We start from the raw sequence: 20,289 nt of genomic DNA, 5'->3' as shown, positions 1-20,289 counted from the left end.
CCAGAAGTAACTAATGCTATCAAAGATTCCATCCAGAGAATATTTGCATTCATGTAAGCAAATATATATTTATCTATTTACATTTTGACCTTTAGTTTCATGATTATGAAAGTGAGTCAAATAGAAAGTAATGAATAATGCTTACTTCAATTTTGTGTGCATTTTAGCCACCTCCATCCCCAGTGGCATTAATGAAAGATGGTTAACTGATATGGAGACCTGAAAAATTGCTTAGCATGTTACAGCCCATGTTTGCTTAGCATGTACAGCTCATGTTACATAGAATGAAAGGGGAAACTCTGGTGCATGGTAGATATTTACCCAAATTCTCCCTGCAAGTGTGCGTGAGGTTATGTTTCTAATGTTACAGTGGAAGACAGAAATTTTCTGAGAATGTTAATGTGTGTGTGTGTGTGTGTGTGTGTGTGTGTGTGTTTGAGAGAGAGTGAGGGAGAGAGAGTGAGCACAAGTGAGCAAGCTCTTTGTCATTTTTAGGGCTAACTTTATTTGCAACTTTTTATTTTCGTAAGTCCATACAGAAGTTGAAAGAATGCTACAATGGGCACCCATATACCCTTTTATCTAGATCAAGGTTTCTTAACCTTGGTAGTACTTATATTTTAGGCTGGATAATTCTTTGTGGTGGGAGCTGTCCTAGGTTAGTTAGCAGTATCCCTGAGTAGCCCCACCCACTCACCCAAACCATTATGACAAAGCAGTGTCTCCAAACATTGCCATGTGCATTCTGGGAAGAGGACAAAATCCTGGTAATTAAGAATTACTGGGGCGGCTGGGTGGCTCAGTTGGTTGAGCCTCCAACCCTTGATTTCAGCTCAGGTCGTGAACCCAGGGTTGTGATTGAGCCCTTGAGCCCCATGTTGAGCAATGGGCTGAGTGCAGAGCCTGCTTGGGATTCTCTCTCTCTCTCTCTCTCTCTCACCCTCTTCCCTGTGTACTCTCTCTCTCTCTACAAAGAAAAAGAAATTCTTTTAAAAAGAATCACTGATTTAGACTCAGTAAGTGTTAATATTTTGCCACATTTATTTTCCCTGTCTCATATTTCTTTATTTGTTTTGGTTGGGCATTTGGAAACAAAAAACAAGTTTCAGACACCATTTCTAAACACTTCAGCATGTATCTTGTAAGGATACGGATGATCTCCTCTACAAGAACGATACCATTTTTATACCTAAGAAAATTAGTAATAATTGCATAATATGATATATAATAATTACATAATAATATATATAACCCATATTCCCATTTCTCCAATTATTCCAAAATATGTTTTTGAAATGGATTTTTTACTATAAAATCTAGTCAAAGATTATTCATTGCATTTGTTTATTATGTCTTTTTAATTTCCTTTTTTTAATGTTTTTTAAATTTATTTTTGAGAGAGAGAGAGAGGGAGAGAGCATGAGCAGAGGAGGGGCATAGACGGAAACACAGAATCCGAAGCAGGCTCCAGGCTCTGAGCTGTCAGCACAGAGTCGGACGTGGGGCTCAAACTCATGAACTGCGAAATCATGACCTGAGCCGAAGTTGGCCACCTAACTGACTGAGCCACCCTGGCGCCCCTTTAATTTCTTTTTTCTAATTTCTTTTATTTTTTTCCCTGATACTTATTTTTTGGACAAGTCTAGTCCAGTTGCCATGTAAGATGTTTCATATTCTAAGTTTGTCTGAAAGTTTCCTAAACATTATATCTGGGTTTAAAATGTGGAGCCAAAACCTGCTGGTGATGCCAGGGACTATTTCATGTACTAGATCGGGTGCCCATAATGTCAGGACTATTTAAAAAAATTTTTTTAATGTTTATTTATTTTTGAGAGAGACAGAGACAGACTGTGAGCAGGGGAGGGGCAGAGAGAAAGGGAGACAGAATCCTGAGTTGTCAGCACAGAGCCTAATGCGGGGCTTGAACTCACAAACCGCCAGATCATGACCTGAGCTGAAGTCAGACGCTTGACTGAGCCACCCAGGCGCCCCCAGGACTATTTTTTATTTCAGAGGAATTAAAGGAGAGCTGTATCCATATAGCTCTTTCCACCCTACTGCCCACCCCACCCCCCACCCCCGCAGCCCCCAGGTGGAAGAGTATGGCTAAGGAGGATGATTATTCAGTGACATGGGATTTTCTACTAAGGCATCTGTGTAAGGAACTCATGGTGCCAGGCATGTATATGATATTATGTATATACGTATATGATATTATGCAATTATTGCTAATTTTCTTAGGTATAAAAATGGTAGATGCTCAGTAAATACTTTCCAATTTGTCTTTTCCCTGTTCCTATCAGACAGTTAATAAGAAGAGAGGGGAGAGGCTGGGAAAAAGAAATTGGCAATTGAAAAACATCCTGGGGGCGCCTGGGTGGCTCAGTCAGTTAAGTGTCCAACTTTGGCTCAGGTCATGATCTCAAGGTTGTGAGTTTGAGCCCCGCGTCAGGCTCTGTGCTGACAGCTCAGAGCCCAGAGCCTGCTTCAGATTCTGTGTCTCCCTCTCTCTCTGCCCCTGCCCTGCTCGTGCTCTAAAATAAATAAACATTAGGGGTGCCTGGGTGGCTCAGTCGGTTAAGCGGCCGACTTCAGCTCAGGTCATGATCTCGCGGTCCCTGAGTTCGAGCCCCACGTCTGACTCTGTGCTGACAGCTCAGAGCCTGGAGCCTGTTTCAGATTCTGTGTCTCCCTCTCTCTGACCCTCCCCCATTCATTCTCTCTCTGTCTCAAAAATAAATAAATGTTAAAAAAAAATTTAAAATAAATAAACATTAAAAAAAAATTAAAAACCAAAAAAAAAGAAAAAAAATCCTAACAGTTGAGTGCTATAATACTTCCCACCACATCAGCAGGTTTAGAAGGACTTCAGAGCTGTAGGAAACATGAGGGGAAAAGTGTGTTTGCATTATTTCATATTTTAAGGCTAAGAAGAATATAAACTATCCATTATTTCTGTGCTGTTGTAAAACGGTGGTGGCTGAGGGCAGACCCACAAGCTTGTGGGAGGTGATGAAGAGTCTCTGACTCATACATAGCTAGGAGCTTAATCAGAGTCAGAGCTGTCGGCTGACCTCAACCCACAGCACTCCTCTCCAGGGCTTGGAAGGTTTTATGAACAAACGGCACTTTACTTTACAAATAACTTCCATGAGTAGCTATTCATTTCAGTCTCCCAAAGCCCAGTGCAGTTTACGGCACTGGTCTGGTTGTTCTATTTCATAGCTGTGGAAACTAAGACAAAGGTTACTTGCTGACGGGTTTCTTGGCTAATACACACGAGGCCTAGACCCTGGGCCTTCCCAGTGGAAGTCTTTCTTCTGAAGGGTAGGGAATAACCCATAGAAACTTAAGCCAGGGAACAAGGAATGGCAAAATCTAAGTGCTAGCCACGCTACTAATGTGATTTCAGTGGCATTCCCATTTGCCCGGGAGGAAACAGAGCTTAGAAAATGTGCCCAAAGTCACCCAGTCTTGGGCCTATTCAAGCATAGTGCACTGCCGGAAGTCAAGGGGCTGAGAAGCAGCCTTGAGGTTCAGGTTTTAAGTGTAGGGATACTCCTCACGCACTAAGTTCCTCACCAAGCAAGGCCAAAACTCTGAGTCTTGCTTCTAGTCTGTTCCTTCGACACCTGGGTCCCTCTGCATCACAGAGGACTGACACAAGGTGCCCAATATTTGTAGTTTCAAGATGCATCAGGCACTGTGCTGGGCTTGGTGGGCAAAGCAGACATGAACCTGCCTTTGTGTGCTTCCAGCCTAATGGAAGGAAAGGAAAGAGAGAAGGAAGGAAGGAGGGAGGGAAGGAAGAAGAGAAGGAAGGGGGGAAAGTAAAGAGAGGAAGAATGAAAAGAACAGAACAGAAAAGCATCACAAAGATGAAGGTAAGGCACCAGTGTGGTAAGTGTGGACAAGGAAAGGTGAGAGCTGATGACCAAGGGAAATGAGCTTCTAGGGCCTGAGAGGTCTCCATAAAGAAGTGATGGCTGAGCTGAGATCTGGAGGCAGAGCAGGGTTAACTAGATACTAGCAGGGTCAGGGAGGACAGGGATAGAGCTTTCCAGGCCAAAATCAAAGGCCCAGCAGAGGAAGAGCATGTTGGCTCGTTGAGAAAGCCCAGTTGTGTCCCTCAACTGTTGCCCATGTCTTTGATCTCCCAAACACTGCACATGGCAGACAGATTCTCTCAGAGCTCAGATCTGACCATCTGCTTTCTCCCTCAATGTGGCCTAGGAGGACTTCTTAGCCTGGCTTTGCAGCTGGATTACCTATAAAGCCTTGAAAAATACAGACATCCAGGCTCCACTCCGACCTACTGAATCAGAATCTCTAGGGTCTGGGCCAGCAGCATTAGTGTCCTTGGGAACCTGTAAGAAATGCAGATTCTTACATACCCTGACATACCCAACCACAGACTCTGAAAGACTAGCCCAGCAACCTGTGTGTGTGTGTGTGTGTGTGTGTGTGTGTTTATTTTGAGAGGGGTGGGGGAAGAGCAAGCATGAGTGGGAGAGGGGCACAGAGAAAGGGAGAGAAAGATAGTTCCAAGCAGGCTCTGCACTGTCAGGACAGAGCCCGACATGGGGCTTGATCTCAGGAACCGTGAGAAATCATGACTTGAGCTGAAATCAAGAGTCAGACACTTAACCGTCTGAGCCACCCAGGTGCCCCAGCAACCTGTGCCATCCTGGAATTGAGATTTGGGTTAAAGTTTGAGAACCATTGCTTTAGAGGAAGAACCCAGGACAAAAGTTCCCTATGAGATGCCGATGTAACCTGTCCACTGACAGGGGTTTGAAAAGATCTGGTTCTGGATTACCGTGAAGCTCCTTTATGGGGTAACCGTGCCTTTTAGGATTGAGCTCACTTCTCTCTCTTGCCTTATTTCCTAGCCTATTCTCTGCCATTCCCCATGGTGACCTCTGCTTCCCGGTCATGCATAGCTCTTGGCAGCTTTCCAAATGGCACGAGCTATCCCTCTGTCCACTGCACAGGCTGCTTCCTCTGCCTGGAACTTCTATCTACCCCTTACCAGGCATCCCACCTGGTGTCTCCAACCCCCTGGTGTAGTTTTCTGACACTGAGATCTAAACCTCAGCTCACATGTGCCTCCTACAGGAAGGCTTCTGTGGTCTCCTAGCACAATGTAAGATAATGCTGTCTCTTCCCCTGTTATAACACTGTTCACTCTGAATTGAAATTACTCATCCCTCTGCTAGACTGAATGCTGTGTCTGCCTGAGCCCTCCTCTCTCCCAGGGAAGAAACCTGGTCTTTGTGTTTGAAAGAGCACATGCTCCACAAATATCTGGGGAATGAATGCCAATAGTATTCACCAACGCGAATTTCAAGGGATGACAGAAAAAATGTTTAAGAAAATGCATCAATTCATATCTGCATAAGCCAGTATCAGTTCTTTCTTCGAACCCAGTGGAAAAGTGGCATGTGTTGTGGAGACAGCAAAGTATGGTAGAAAACATCCAATTTGGGGCACCTGGGTGGCTCAGTTGGTTAAACATTTGACTTCGGCTCGGGTCATGATCTCACAGTTCGTGCTCTGCATTGGGCTCTGCATTGACAGCTCAGAGCCTGGAGCCCGCTTCACATTCTGTGTGTCTCTCTCTGCCCCTCCCCTGCTTGTGTGCTCTTTCTCAAAAAATAAACAAACATTAAAAAATATTTAAAAGAATGAAAAATCAGAAATAAATCCATTTAGTTTATTATTAAAAAAAAAAGAAAACATCCAATTTTGGGAATTAGAAAACTCCAGTGTGGCATTGGGGGATATATTATTATTTTTTTTGACTCTGTTTCCTTAGTTATAATTTAGAGATTATAATTTTTATGGCAATATCACAAGATTGTTGTGAAGATAAATGGAAGGATAGTTCTATTAATTTTACTATTGTGAGGTGAAAAGAATTGCAAACCCAAGAGTGATAAAGACTGTATTTTTTATGTGGGATTATTCCAATCTCCTTGAAGAGTAACTGTCTTGTTTTGTTAATTTATGCAGTTTTTGTGGAAACGAGCTCTCAAAGATCGCTTTAAATATGTTCGAAGACCCATAGAAGATGATGAACAAGTGGTGAGAAATAAATGTAAATTTGGACACCGAAGAGGCCAGACCAAGAAATTTCTTCCGGATACAAACTCTGATGAGATTAAAATTGTCTGGATAAAAGTAAGATTGGATATTTAAATATTCTGTTTATTTGTTGACTGGTGATTAAGGCTACTAAGTAACAGCATCCACGATCACTAAAACAGAATCAGATATTCTTTTTGAAAATTGGAGGTAGGGAAATCTGTTCTGTGTGACTAATAATATGAATGATAATATTTCCAAAAGAGGGCTTCTAAAAACAGTTTGATCAGAGTGTGTTATTCATCATCTCATGTTTATTCTTACGCAACCTTCGAAAAACCTGGAAACGCCCTTATGTTCTGGGTCTTTGAAACATTTCTCTTCCTCTCATCATAAAATATATCTTATGTTCCGGCTGTTCTTATGGCTACAGATGGTTTTAAAGACTCATCTCGTGGGGTAGCCTCTATCCCCAAGGTTTCAGGGAGGAAGGTAGGCCATGTGCATGGATATAAACCCCATCTGGCTCTTCCCTTGCCCAGAGGATCCCCTGTGCCAACCCTGCGGTGCCCCAGGCCTAAGGGCCAGGCAGCGCCTATAGATCTATCCCTCAGCAGGGGGGTTTGCTGTAAGTAATGTGCATGCAGGTCCTAATTATTGAGATCCTATAAATATCCCTACCTCAGGGCCCCCAAATATGGTCCAGAACAAAAAATGGCCCCTGCTAATAAAGTGAATGAACTCCTTAAGGAAGGATGTCCAAACTACCAAGTATAGAAGAAGTCATATCCCGTGACGGCCAATTGTGTTTCCACCCCAATCCAACATGAATATGTAATCCTTACTCTTCGCCACAGATGCATTGATGTTAGTGATTGTACTTGGTGTAAATATTCCATTTTCATTCTTAGCTGGTATATTTATTTGATCAAACTAGAGTAGCCCATCTGGGTTGTCTCAGTTTTATTACTACTAGCTGTAAGCTCCAGGGAGCAGGAATATTTTTAAACATGTTTTGCAAAACATTCATCCCCACATCATAAAAAAGAAAAAAAATTAGATGAAGGTGTGTACATTTTAAATATCTTATAATTTTCAGTAAGATTTCCAAGTCATAGGCCAGTTAAGATAATAAAACTTCTATGCCGGCTCTTCAACAAAAAGACAGGTGAAAGGTAAAGATTTAGTGGTGTAACTTTTTAGAAGTTTTGACTGCAATATTCCAGTTATAAACAATACTCATGATAGAGGCACCTGGGTGGCTCAGTCGGTTGAGCGTCCGACTTCAGCTCAGGTCATGATCTCATGGTTCATGAGTTCAAGTCCCACATTGGGCTCACTGCTGTCAGCCTGTCAGCGTGGAGCCTGCTTTGGATCCTGTGCCCCCCTCTCTCTGCCCCTCCCTTGCTTGCGCTTTCCCCACCAAAATAAATAATTATTTCTAAATAAATAAATAAATAATACTCATGATAACACAGAATTAGATTTATTTTAATTATCTTTTATCCTCTTAAAAATAAAAAGTCACTTTGTAAAGGGACATAATTATGTTACACATAGATTGGCTTTTTCACAAAATTTGATTTTCAGTATACGAAAAATAGAGCTCCTTTCGAAATAAATTAAAGGTTTGCAAATTCAGTTTTCCTTTTTGTTCTATGATGCATGGCCTATCAAAATTCAATGGAATGAAATAATGGTAAATCGGAAGATGAGCAATTGTCGCTAGCACTGGAACTCAAGGGCACATTCGGGGGAGTCAGGGATCACACAAACCAAATGGCAGCTCCTCTCTTGTTGACACATCATCACTGAACCAATCTCTGCACTTCTCTTTCAGTTCCTTCTCAACACTCTTCATGTGATGACACCCTTCGCGAATCTTCCCTTCTTTTCTCCTCCCCCAGGCCCCCAAGACAAGCCTGAATCCTCAGATGAATCCTGCTAAGATCCATGCAGGGGATTTTGCTACAACACACACACACACACACACACACGCACCCAACACAGATGAATGTACCAGGGTCCGAGATGAGTTAAGTTACAACAGAATTTAGTTTTGACCTTCCTACCAGCCAGCTGGGGCAAAAAAAGATTCTAAAGTGGTCATTGTTCACACCTGAAGACACAGTGTTTTTTCTGGCAAACATATCTAATTGGTCAAGATTTACTTTTCTCCTTCTTACAAATGGAGCCACAGATGGCTGATTCTTTCTAAGACTGTAACATCCGTGTCTGTGACCTGCTGTTTTCTAAAGCCCAAACCTTTAAGGAATGGGAGAAATTTTACACTCTAATATTACAGAAACAGTGTGCTTCTGTATTTTTTACCCTGAACAGTGATTAAGCAAACGGAAAAACCCTAAGAAGAATGGAAAGACAAATCCACTGAATATACCACTTATCTCGTGGAATTTTATACTTCAGATAAATTGCCTAAATTACTTCCCATCTCCAGCTTGAACTTCTGATAGCTCCTTTTCAATATCTTTAAGATTTCTGAAAATTAAAGACATTTGGATTAAGATACTTTGGTAACTTTCACATCTTTTAAACTTTCTTGCCCGGACATAATATTTCCATAATACAGAAAACAGTTATTTCCTGTGCGACAGAGCTGGAAAATGCTGATGGACGCAAGAAGTCAGGAGTCAGGCTATTTTCTCAAGGGCAGGGAAGTGGGTTTGGATGAACTAGAGGAAGGTTTTGGAAAGGAATAAAGGAGGAGGGGAAGAGATTTTCATTTGTTTTGTTTCATTTCTGTTATTTCTCTTTTGATGGTTGGGAGAAATTTACAAAGAACTGAAGGTAGATGTCTCTGTGAAGGAAGGTGGTTTTCTTACCTTTGTCTCATGGGCTTCTGCAGATAACCCAAGCAGCTGCTGAGTTTGTTTGGGTCTGAGTATTGGCCATGGACGTTTTATCCCTAACTTTCCTCCCATCCCAATCTCCCAGGCCAGTTTAGTGCTGCTTAAACTACACTATGAAACCCAGAGCATCCACAGTGTTAAAGTATCCACCCATGAGTCCTAAATATACCCAGGTTGCTCATATTCTGCTGCTAAGACTTATCACCACGTTGTATGGATGGCTGTACTTGTGAGAATCCCAGACTATGTTTTCAGACCAATCCTACAAAATATTGCGCGTTTTGCAATGTTTAAAAATCTTTTCCCAACCCCATGACCTCATGTCACGGCTGCTTGTATGGTCATGAAGCCAAACTCAACAGCTGTGTTATCGCTCTTATGCATCTGACTTTTAGTTTTAGGTCTAAGCAATTTGCAACCCTGTGAATTGATAAATCTATTTCCTTTGCTTAATTGTCTTTGACTATACTCTGTCTTATGTTTATAAACAGAGGTATAATTAGATTCTCAAAATGGCAGACTTAACTGAGTAATTTCATACGTTGCTGACATCTTGTTTAAATGACGACGACACTGGCTTTAAAAGCTTACACGAACTGGGGCACCTGGGTGGCTCAGTCAGTTAGGCATCTGACTTTGGCTCAGATCATGGTCTCGCACGCAGTTTGTGAGTTTGAGCCCCGCGTCTGGCTCTTGTGCTGACAGCTCAGAGCCTGGAGCCTGCTTTGGATTCTGTGTCTCCCTTTCTCTCTGCCCCTCCCCTGCTCGTGTTCTGTCTCTCAAAAATAAATACACATTTAAAAAAATTTTTTAAAGCTTACATGAATTGTATAGAGCTGCGTGGCAGGGTAGTGGAATTTTACCTTGTAGTATTTGTGTGTGTGTGAAAAATCTCAGGTGTAAATTAGAGTTGAGGGAGTCAAACTCAGTTCATGGTGTATCATGGTCATTGTCCTGTGTAAGCCTCACTCTTGTTCTGTACATTTCTTTGTGTTCTCCTCCCTATCTGCTCTTCCCTCACTTCTGCCCTTGGGCCACCAGTCCAAAGCGTTCCGTATGCATCTTTTTATCTATAAGTGTTCCAGTTGGGTTTATATATATATATGACTTAATGTAAATGGTATTCTAGACTTCATTCTTGTTTCACTTTTTTCACTAATACTCTCTGAGACTCATTCACATTAGTGTATTCTAGCTCATGATTGCAGTGATTATAACGTACTGTTTACCTCAAGCCCTGTTCCTCCCCCACCAGGAGCTGTGTGGTGGGGAACACTGTCATACATGTCTGCTTCTGGCCCTACCTGTGTGTTACTTCTCTGGGTTGTGTACCCAGAAGTGGAGCTGATGGGGTGGAGGGTGTGCATTTACTGCATTTGACCACTTCCTTGCCAGATGACTTTGTCATGTTACCACAGCCATGCGTCCCCTTGTATTCCTGCCAACCCCTGGCATTATTCAGCCTTCTAAACTTTGCCAAGTCTAAGAAGCATCAAGGGTAATCTCATTCTTGCCGTGATTTGCATTTCCCTGGATAACTAATGAGTCTGAGCATCTCCCCACATGTTTGTTAACCTTGTGAATGTCTTCTTTTAGAAAATTCTCTCTTTAGATCCATTGCCCATTTTTTAAACGAGTTAGCATCTTTTTCTTGTTAATTTGTAGGAAGCAGTCCTTCCTGTGCCCTAAGCCACAAAGACATTCTCCTACTCTTTGTTCTATTAAATTTATTGTTTTCACTTTCGTGTTCAGACCTTTAAGTCATCTGGAGTCCATCTTCTATACACTATTAAGTAGGGATCGCCACATAATGAGCCGCTTTCTCAATACCAATTACAAAACAATCCATCCTTTTCTTATCAGTTTATGGTGACACTTTTATTGTATATTAAGTTTCCAAATAGACATGGGTATGTTCTGGGCACTATCTCTTTATTCCATTAGTCTATCAGTCTGTTTTTAATGCCATTGCCACATTACATTTGATGACTTAGTGTTTATTACTTAGTATCGTTTAGTGCTTAGTGTCGAGACATTTTTGTTCCCTGTGGAAGATGTGTTGGGTCAGGGAAGTCCCTCAGGAGAGAGGTTTCTGATCAAATTCATCCTCATTTTTCAGAATAAGGGGAAGGACAGGAGATCCTTCTCTCGGGAACCAGTCCCTGGGACTCCTCTGTCACATCTGCCCTCCCACAGGAGAACTAGAGCCTGGGCTAGTGGTGCCACATTCAAGTGGGAAGGCTGGGCCAAAAGAAGGTTCTGGGCATCTGTCAGCACAAGCAGCTCCGGGATAAGCTCTGTCTTGCTCACGGGGAAAGCCTTTTGTGACATGATGGGGATTCCCAGCTGGAGGAACCCTGCTCCTGTCTTCCTGGGATGGAGGTAGTGGCGGCATCTGATCTACCTGAGGCACTGAGTGTTGATCCTTACACGGTCACAGCCTGATGCTCATCCTTTCTTGAAATCTCTATGCCAGAGGATTTCTTGGCGGTCCTCTTGGGCCTCTGCCAAATGCCCCGTTTGAGACACTGGGATGTCAATAAACTTTCAAAATGCTTAAATTCTTCTTTACCGCTTTTTTGACCAATGCATGCATTTCCTTTTAGTAAGTAATTGAGGTTTCTTTCAGCCAACAGAGCCCTCAAACTATTATAAACTTCTTCTCATGGGATATAAGCAACTTTGATAATAGCCAATGCTTCTTTCAAAATTTCTTAAAAAAAAAATTGGCTTCCCCCTTTCCGGTGTCCATTTCTTTACCTTTTATGGCTGATCTTTTCGTTTACTTTGAAAATCTTCTCCTCTATCTTTGTGAGGTAGATTAACTCTAAATTGGATAGTTGGTGAAAATTTATTTTGTGTTCTTGAAGCAGGATAGAAAGGACTCTGAAGTTTCTACAGGAGCATTGCTTCTCTCTTTCTAATTTTTTTAAAATTGCAATGAAGTTTTCTCAGTTCGGGAATTTTTAATGTGATCTTTAAGTGCATAAATTATTTTATCTTTGTTAGTTAATTTAACCTGCTTTTAGTTTCTTTTTAATAGTTTTCAATAAATAACTTAATTCTATAAATCACTTTCTTCAAAACTCCCTTCAATATCATCTTCTAGGGGTCCTCATTTTATGATGTACTTGTTATATCCCGTTCTGAGTCCTTACAATCCATGTTATCTTCTCCAGGAATAGCAGCAGTTCTAGACTTCTAGTCCCTCATTTATCATCTGCTTATTGTGGTTCTGTTCATTATTGAAACTGGGGTATTGAAGTCTCCAACTTTTATGATTACTGACTTGTCTCTTTCTCCCTCAATTCTGTCAGTTTTTACCGCATGAGTTTTGGGACTCGGTTATTAGGGGTATATCAGTTTATAATTGTTGTATCTTCCCAATGGGTTGGCTTTCTTCCCATTATAAAATATCCTCCTTTGACTCTAGGAACAGTTTTTGTCTCAAAGTTTATTTAGTCTGATATTAGTAGCCATTCCCTCTCTGTTTCGGTTTCTGTTTGCATGTTATACCTTTGCCCATATTTTTATCTTTAAGCAATTTGTGTCATTAAATCTCAATTATGTCTCTAGTAGACGAGATGTAGTTGGATCATTTTTACAGTCTTGTCTGCCAATCAAATATAGTTGCTGATAAGATAGAATTTGTGTCTCCTGTTTTGATATTTGTGTTTTATTCATCATCTGTTGTTATTTTATTCTTTTCAAAAAAATTTTAGGGGCACCTGTGTGGCTCAGTCAGTTAAGTGGCTGACTTCAGCTCAGGTCATGATCTCACGTTGTGTGGGTTTGAGCCCCGTGTTGGACTCTGCCCTGACAGCTTGGAGCCTGGAGCCTGGAGCCTGCTTCAGATTCTGTGTCTCCCTCTCTCTCTGCCCCTCCCCCGCTCACACACACACACACACACACACACACACACTCTCTCTCTCTCTCTCTCTCAAAATATAAATATTTTAAAAAATTAAAAAAAAAATTTTTTTTTTGATGTTTATTTATTTTTGAGAGAGAGGGCAGAATGTGAGCAGGGAAGGGGCAGAAAGAGAGGGAGACACAGAATCTGAAGCAGGCTCCAGGCTCCAGGCTCCAAGCTGTCAACACAGAGCCCAACGCGGGGCTTGAACTCACTGTGAGATCATGACCTAAGCCAAAGTCAGATGCTTAACCGACTGAGCTACCCAGGTGCCTCCATTATTTCATTCTTTAATTACTGCCTTCTTTTGTGTTAAGTAAACATTCTCTAGTGTAATAATTTAATTTCCCTTCTTGTTTACTTTAGTGTATATACATTTTTAGTTATTTCCTTAGTGGTTTCCCGGAGAAATAGAACTAACATCTTAAATTTCAATAATCTAGTTCGGGTTAATATCAATTTAATTATAATAGCATACAAAATCTTTGTCCCTATATGGTTCCATCCTTCTCCCCTTTTGTGCTGTTATTGTCACATAAATAATATTTTATACAGTGTATATCCAACCACATGGGTTTATAATTACAGCTTCATGCAATTGTCTTTAAATTAAGATAGGAGAAAGGGTTACAAACAGAAAATGCATTTATACTCTCTTTTATGTTTATGACCTTTACCAATGTTCTGTTTTTTCATGTGGATTTAAGTCATAGCCTAATGTTCTTCCATTTTTCTGCTAGTGACCAATTCTCTCAGTTTTTATTTTTTTGGGAATGTCTTAAATCTCTCCTTCATATTTGAAAGGTGTTCTGCTGAATATAGAATTCTTGTAGTTTATTGTTTTCTGGTTTGAGTATTGGGTGTTCTGATATCTCAGTTAAGTGGTTTTGACTGTAGCCAACAGAAAATCCTTTCTAAAACCGGCCCATATTATAAGGACAGCTATGCTCTCACATTATAAAAAACTCAGAGGTAGAGGAGGGTGGGCATTATGACTGCTCACCATTTTAACCATCTTGTCTCCCCCAGACATTCAGCACGATTGTTACTTCTCCACTCCCTTGAAATCAGGAAATCAGGTGTGGCCACGAGACTGACTTTAACCAAGGAATATGAGTAGAAGTGACATGTTCGTGGACGATCCGGTGTGCAGTGCCCCTCTTCTCCTTTTTTCTTTATGTGCGATGCCTAACAACATTCTAGGTGGTGGAGCCAGGTCCTTGGGTGAGGAGGATGACGAGTTGGGCCCCAATATGGACATATCACAGGAGTAACAAATAAACTTCTGTTGCTTTAAGGTTCGGCCGCTGTTAGGCCCAGCAGCATAACTGTGCCTATCCTGACTGATCTCAGGGGCTCCCAGCACAGAATGTTAGGCTTTGGATCCACATCTCAGTGATTCTCTCTGTGTTGGCTTCATGAAGTGACAGAGGCATTTTTGAGGATCCAGCTGATCCTGCCATCCTTCCCAGGGATTTCATAGTCTGTATCTTTGTTCTATATCCGGATTGCAGAGATCTATGAGAAGTGTTACCATATGTCATAATAAAAGTGCTTACAACATAGGGAAACTTTACTTTGCTTTATGTAAAAAGTACCTAGTTTTCACATATTCAGTGAATCCATTTGTAGATTCTTTCTAGTTCCTCAATACAGAGCAGATCATCTCCATTGTGACCTTGTTAAGGGCATTTCTCAGAGTCTGAAACATGGAGGAAACAAAGTAATATTGCCCCATCTGATGTGGAATATCCTATCAAACATGTCTTGGCAGTTTCTTTCAAGAGATTAACCTGTGCTTTTTATTTATTTATTTATTTTAAATATGAAATTTATTGTCAAATTGGTTTCCATACAACACCCAATGCTCATCCCAACAGGTGCCCTCCTCAATTGCTCATCACCCTCCCCCCACCACCCCCCATCAACCCGCAGTTTGTTCTCAGTTTTTAAGAGTCTCTTATGTTTTGGCTCCCTCCCTCTCTAACCTCTTTTTTTTTTTCCTTCCCCTCCCCCATGGTCTTCTGTTAAGTTTTTCAGGATGCACATAAAAGCAAACACATATGGTATGTGTCTTTCTCTGTATGACTTATTTCACTTAGCATAACACTCTTTCCAGTTCCATCCACGTTGCTACAAAGGCCATATTTCATTCTTTCTCATTGCCAAGTAGTATTCCATTGTGTATATAAACCACAATTTCTTTATCCATTCATCAGTTGATGGACATTTAGGCTCTTCCCATAATTTGGCTATTGTTGAAAGTGCTGCTATAAACATTGGGGTACAAGTACCCCTATGCATCAGTACTCCTGTATCCCTTGGGTAAATTCTTAGCAATGCTATTGCTGGGTCATAGGGTAGATCTATTTTTAATTTTTTGAGGAACCTCCACACTGTTTTCCAGAGTGGCTGCACCAGTTTGCATTCCCACCAACAATGTAAGAGCGTTCCCGTTTCTCCACATCCTCTCCAGCATCTATAGTCTCCTGATTTGTTCATTTTGGCCACTCTGACTGGCGTGAGGTGATATCTGAGTGTGGTTTTGATTTGTATTTCCCTGATGAGGAGTGACGTTGAGCATCTTTTCATGTGCCTGTTAGCCATCTGGATGCCTTCTTTAGAGAACTGTCTATTCATGTTTTCTGCCCATTTCTTCACTGGATTATTTGTGTTTTGGGTGTGGAGTTTGGTGAGCTCTTTATAGATTTTGGATACTAGCCCTTTGTCCGATATGTCATTTGCAAATATCTTTTCCCATTCCATTGCTTGCCTTTTAGTTTTGTTGATTGTTTCCTTTGCAGTGCTGAAGCTTTTTATCTTCATGGGGTCCCAATAGTTCATTTTTGCTTTTAATTCCCTTGCCTTTGGGGATTTGTTAAGTAAGAAATTGCTGTGGCTAAAAAAAAAAAAAAAAAAAAAAAAAAAGAAATTGCTGTGGCTGAGGTCAGAGAGGTCTTTTCCTGCTTTCTCCTCCAGTGTTTTGATGGTTTCCTGTCTCACATTCAGGTCCTTTATCCATTTTGAGTTTATTTTTGTGAATGGTGTAAGAAAGCGGTCTAGTTTCATCCTTCTGCATGTTGCTGTCTAATTCTACCAGCACCAATTGTTAAAAGAGACTGTCTTTTTTCCATTGGATATTCTTTCCTGCTTTGTCAAAGATTAGTTGGCCGTACTTTTGTGGGTCTAGTTCTGGGGTTTCTATTCTATTCCATTGGTCTATGTGTCTGTTTTTGTGCCAATACCATGCTGTCTTGATGATTACAGCTTTGTAGTAGAGACTAAAGTCTGGGATTGTGATGCCTCCTGCTTTGGTCTTCTTCAGAATTACTTTGGCTATTCGGGGCTTTTTGTGGTTCCATACATATTTTAGGATTGCTTTTTCCAGCTTCGAGAAGAATGCTGGTGCAATTTTGATTGGGGTTGCATTGAATGTGTAGATAGCTTTGGGTAGTATTGACATTTTAACAATATTTATTCTTCCAACCCATGAGCACGGAATGTTTTCCCATTTCTTTATATCTTCTTCAATTTCCTTCATAAGTTTTCTATAGTTTTCAGCATACAGATCTTTTACATCTTTGGTTAGGTTTATTCCTAGGTATTTTATGCTTCTTGATGCAATTGTGAATGGGATCAGTTTCTTTATTTGTCTTTCTGTTGCTTCATTGTTAGTGTATAAGAATGCAACTGATTTCTGTACATTGATTTTGTATCCTGCAACTTTGCCGAATTCATGTATCAGTTCTAGCAGACTTTTGGTGGAGTCTATCGGGTTTTCCATGTATAATATCATGTCATCTGCAAAAAGTGAAAGCTTGACTTCATCATTGCCAATTTTAATGCCTTTGATTTCCTTTTGTTGTCTGCTGATGCTAGAACTTCCAACACTATGTTAAACAACAGCGGTGAGAGTGGACATCCCTGCCGTGTTCCTGATCTCAGGGAGAAAGCTCTCAGTTTTTCCCCATTGAGGATGATATTAGCTGTGGGCTTTTCATAAATGGCTTTTATGATGTTTAAGTATGTTCCTTCTATCCCAACTTTCTTGAGGGTTTTTATTAAGAAAGTATGCTGAATTTTGTCAAATGCTTTTTCTGCATCGATTGACAGGATCATATGGTTCTTATCTTTTCTTTTATTAATGTGATGTATCACATTGATTGATTTGTGAATGCTGAACCAGCCCTGCAGCCCAGGAATGAATCCCACTTGATCATGGTGTATAATTTTTTTTATATGCTGTTGAATTTGATTTGCTAGTATCTTATTGAGAATTTTTGCATCCTTATTCATCAGGGATATTGGCCTGTAGTTCTCTTTTTTTGCTGGGTCTCTGTCTGGTTTAGGAATCAAAGTAATGCTGGCTTCATAGAATGATTCTGGAAGTTTTCCTTCCCTTTCTATTTTTTGGAATAGCTTGAGAAGGATAGGTATTATCTCTGCTTTAAATGTCTGGTAGAATTCCCCTGGGAAGCCATCTGGTCCTGGACTCTTATTTGTTGGGAGATTTTTGATAACTGATTCAATTTCTTCACCAGTTATGGGTCTGTTCAAGCTTTCTATTTCTTCCTGTTTGAATTTTGGAAGTGTGTGGGTGCTTAGGAACTTGACCATTTCTTCCAGGTTGTCCAGTTTGTTGGCATATAATTTTTCATAGTATTCCCTGATAATTGCTTGTATTTCTAAGGGATTGGTTGTAATAGTTCCATTTTCATTCATGATTTTATCTATTTGGGTTATCTCCCTTTTCTTTTTGAGAAGCCTGGCTAGAGGTTTATCAATTTTATTTTTTCAAAAAACCAACTCTTGGTTTCCTTGATCTGCTCTACAGTTTTTTTTAGATTCTATATTGTTTATTTCTGCTCTGATCTTTATTATTTCTCTTCTTCTGCTGGATTTAGGGTGTCTTTGCTGTTCTGCTTCTATTTCCTTTAGCTGTGCTGTTAGATTTTGTATTTGGGATTTTTCTTGTTTCTTGAGATAGGCCTGGATTGCAATGTATTTTCCTCTCAGGACTGCCTTCACTGCCTCCCAAAGTGATTGGATTGTTGTATTTCCATTTTCATTTGTTTCTATATATTTTTTAATTTCTTCTCTAATTGCCTGGTTGACCCATTCATTCTTTTGTAGGGTGTTCTTTCACCTCTATGCTTTAGAGGTTTTCCAGGCTTTTTCCTGTGGTCGATTTCAAGCTTCATAGCATTGTGGCCTGAAAGTATGCATGGTATGATCTCAATTCTTGTAAACTTATGAAGGGCTGTTTTGTGACCCAGTATATGATCTATCTTGGAGAATGTTCCATGTGCACTCGAGAAGAAAGTATATTCTGTTGCTTTGGGATGCAGAGTTCTAAATATGTCAAGTCCATCTGATCCAATGTATCATTCAGGGCCCTTGTTTCTTTATTGATCTTGTGTCTAGATGATCTATCCATTGTTGTAAGTGGAGTATTGAAGTCTGCAATTACCACATTCTTATCAATAAGGTTGCTAATGTTTGTGATTAATTGTTTTATATATTGGGGGCTCCCGTATTTGGCACATAGACATTTATAATTGTTAGCTCTTCCTGATGGATGGAACCTGTAATTACTATATAATGCCCTTCTTCATCTCTTGTTACAGCCTTTAATTTAAAGTCTGGTTTGTCTGATATAAGTATGGCTACTCCAGCTTTCTTTTGACTTCCAGTAGCATGATAGATAGTTCTTCATCCCCTCACTTTCAATCTGAAGGTGTCCTCAGGTCTAAAATGAGTCTCTTGTAGACAGCAAATAGATGGGTCTTATTTTTTTTATCCATTCAGATACCCTATGTCTTTTGGTTGGAGCATTTAGTCCATTTACATTCAGTGTTATTATTGAAAGGGGTTTAGAGTCATGGTGATGTCTGTAGCTTTAATGCTTGTAGTGATGTCTCTGGTACTTTGTAGTCCTTGCATCATTTCACTCACAGAGTCCCCCTTAGGATCTCATGTAGGGCAGGTTTAGTGGTGATGAATTCCTTCAGTTTTTGTTTGTTTGGGAAAATCTTTATCTCTCCTTCTATTCTGAATGACAGACTTGCTGGATAAAGGATAAAGGCTGCATTTTTTTTTTTTTTTCTGTTCATCACATTGAAGATTTCCCGCCATTCCTTTCTGGCCTGCCAAGTTTCAGTAGATAGATCTGTCACTAGTCTTATTGGTCTCCCTTTATATGTTTGAGTGTGTTTATCCCTAGCTGCTTTCAGAATTTTCTCTTTATCCTTGTATTTTGCCAGTTTCACTACGATATGTCGTGCAGAAGACCGATTCAAGTTATATCTGAAGGGAGTTCTCTGTGCTTCTTGGATTTAAATGCCTTTTCTTTCCCCAGATCAGGGAAGTTCTCAGCTATGATTTGTTCAAGTACACCTTCAGCCCTTTCCTCTCTCTCTTACTCTTCTGGAAGTCCTAATTATATGGATATTGTTCCGTTTCATTGCATCACTTAGTTCTCTAATTCTCCCCTCATACTCCTGGATTTTTTTTAATCTCTTTTTCTCAGCTTCTTCTTTTTCCATAATTTCATTTCTAATTCCCCTATTCCCTCCTCTGCCTCTTCAATCCGAGCTGTGGTCGCCTCCATTTTATTTTGCACCTCATTTATAGCGTTTTTTAGCTCCTCATGACTATTTCTTAGTCCGTTGATCTCTGTAGCAATAGATTCTCTGCTGTCCTGTATACTTTTTTCAAGCCCAGCGATGAATTTTATGACTATTATTCTAAATTCTTGTTCCATTATATTGCTTAAATCGGTTTTGATCAATTCGTTATCTGTCGCCACTTCCTGAGTTTCTTTTAAGGAGAATTCTTCCGTTTCATCATTTTTAATAGTTCCTGTGGTAGCTCCAAACTGCAGGGCCCTTCCCCTGTGCTGTCCAGAGAAACTTGTGTTGGTGGGCGGGGCCACAGTCAGACCCGACGTCTGCCCCCAGCCCACCGTTGGGGCCACAGTCAGACTGGTGTGTACTTTATCTTCCCCTCTCCCAGGGGCAGGACTCACTGTGGAGTGGTGTGGCCCCTGTCTGGGCTACTTGCAGACTGCCAGGCTTGTGGTGCTACTTCAATGGGATCTGGTGTATTAGATGGGGTGGATCGCAAGGTGCACAGAGGCAGGAGGGGCAGGCTTAGCTAGCTTTGCCGATGGTGGTCCCCTGCAGGAGGGGCACTGCAGCACTGGGAGGGAGGCAGACCTGTCAGAGGGATGGATCCACAGAAGCACAGCGTTGGGCGTTTGTGCAGTGCAAGCAAGTTCGGTGATGGGAACTGATTCCCTTTGGAATTTCGGCTGGGGGATGGGAGAGGGAAATGGTACTTGCCAGCGCCTTTGTTCCCCCGCTGAGCTGAGCTCTGTCCTCCGGGGCTCAACAACTCTCCCTCCCGTTGTCCTCTAGC

The 20,289-nt window shown here is 40.9% G+C and overlaps 1 protein-coding gene across 1 annotated transcript in view; it reads left to right on the top strand.

Moving 5' to 3' along the window:
- SAMD3 (sterile alpha motif domain containing 3) overlaps positions 1-20,289 on the top strand; it is a 56,205-nt gene that overhangs the window by 24,061 nt on the left and 11,855 nt on the right. The window contains exon 6 of the mRNA XM_042939804.1: positions 6,016-6,183. Coding sequence (XP_042795738.1) covers positions 6,016-6,183 — 168 coding nt within the window. The remainder of the gene's footprint in view (positions 1-6,015; positions 6,184-20,289) is intronic.

This window comes from Panthera leo, chromosome B2 (genome assembly GCF_018350215.1).
Source record: "Panthera leo isolate Ple1 chromosome B2, P.leo_Ple1_pat1.1, whole genome shotgun sequence".
Classification (NCBI taxonomy): domain Eukaryota; kingdom Metazoa; phylum Chordata; class Mammalia; order Carnivora; family Felidae; genus Panthera; species Panthera leo.
Note: the sequence above shows the minus strand (reverse complement) of the source record. Positions and strands in the feature narration are given on the sequence as shown.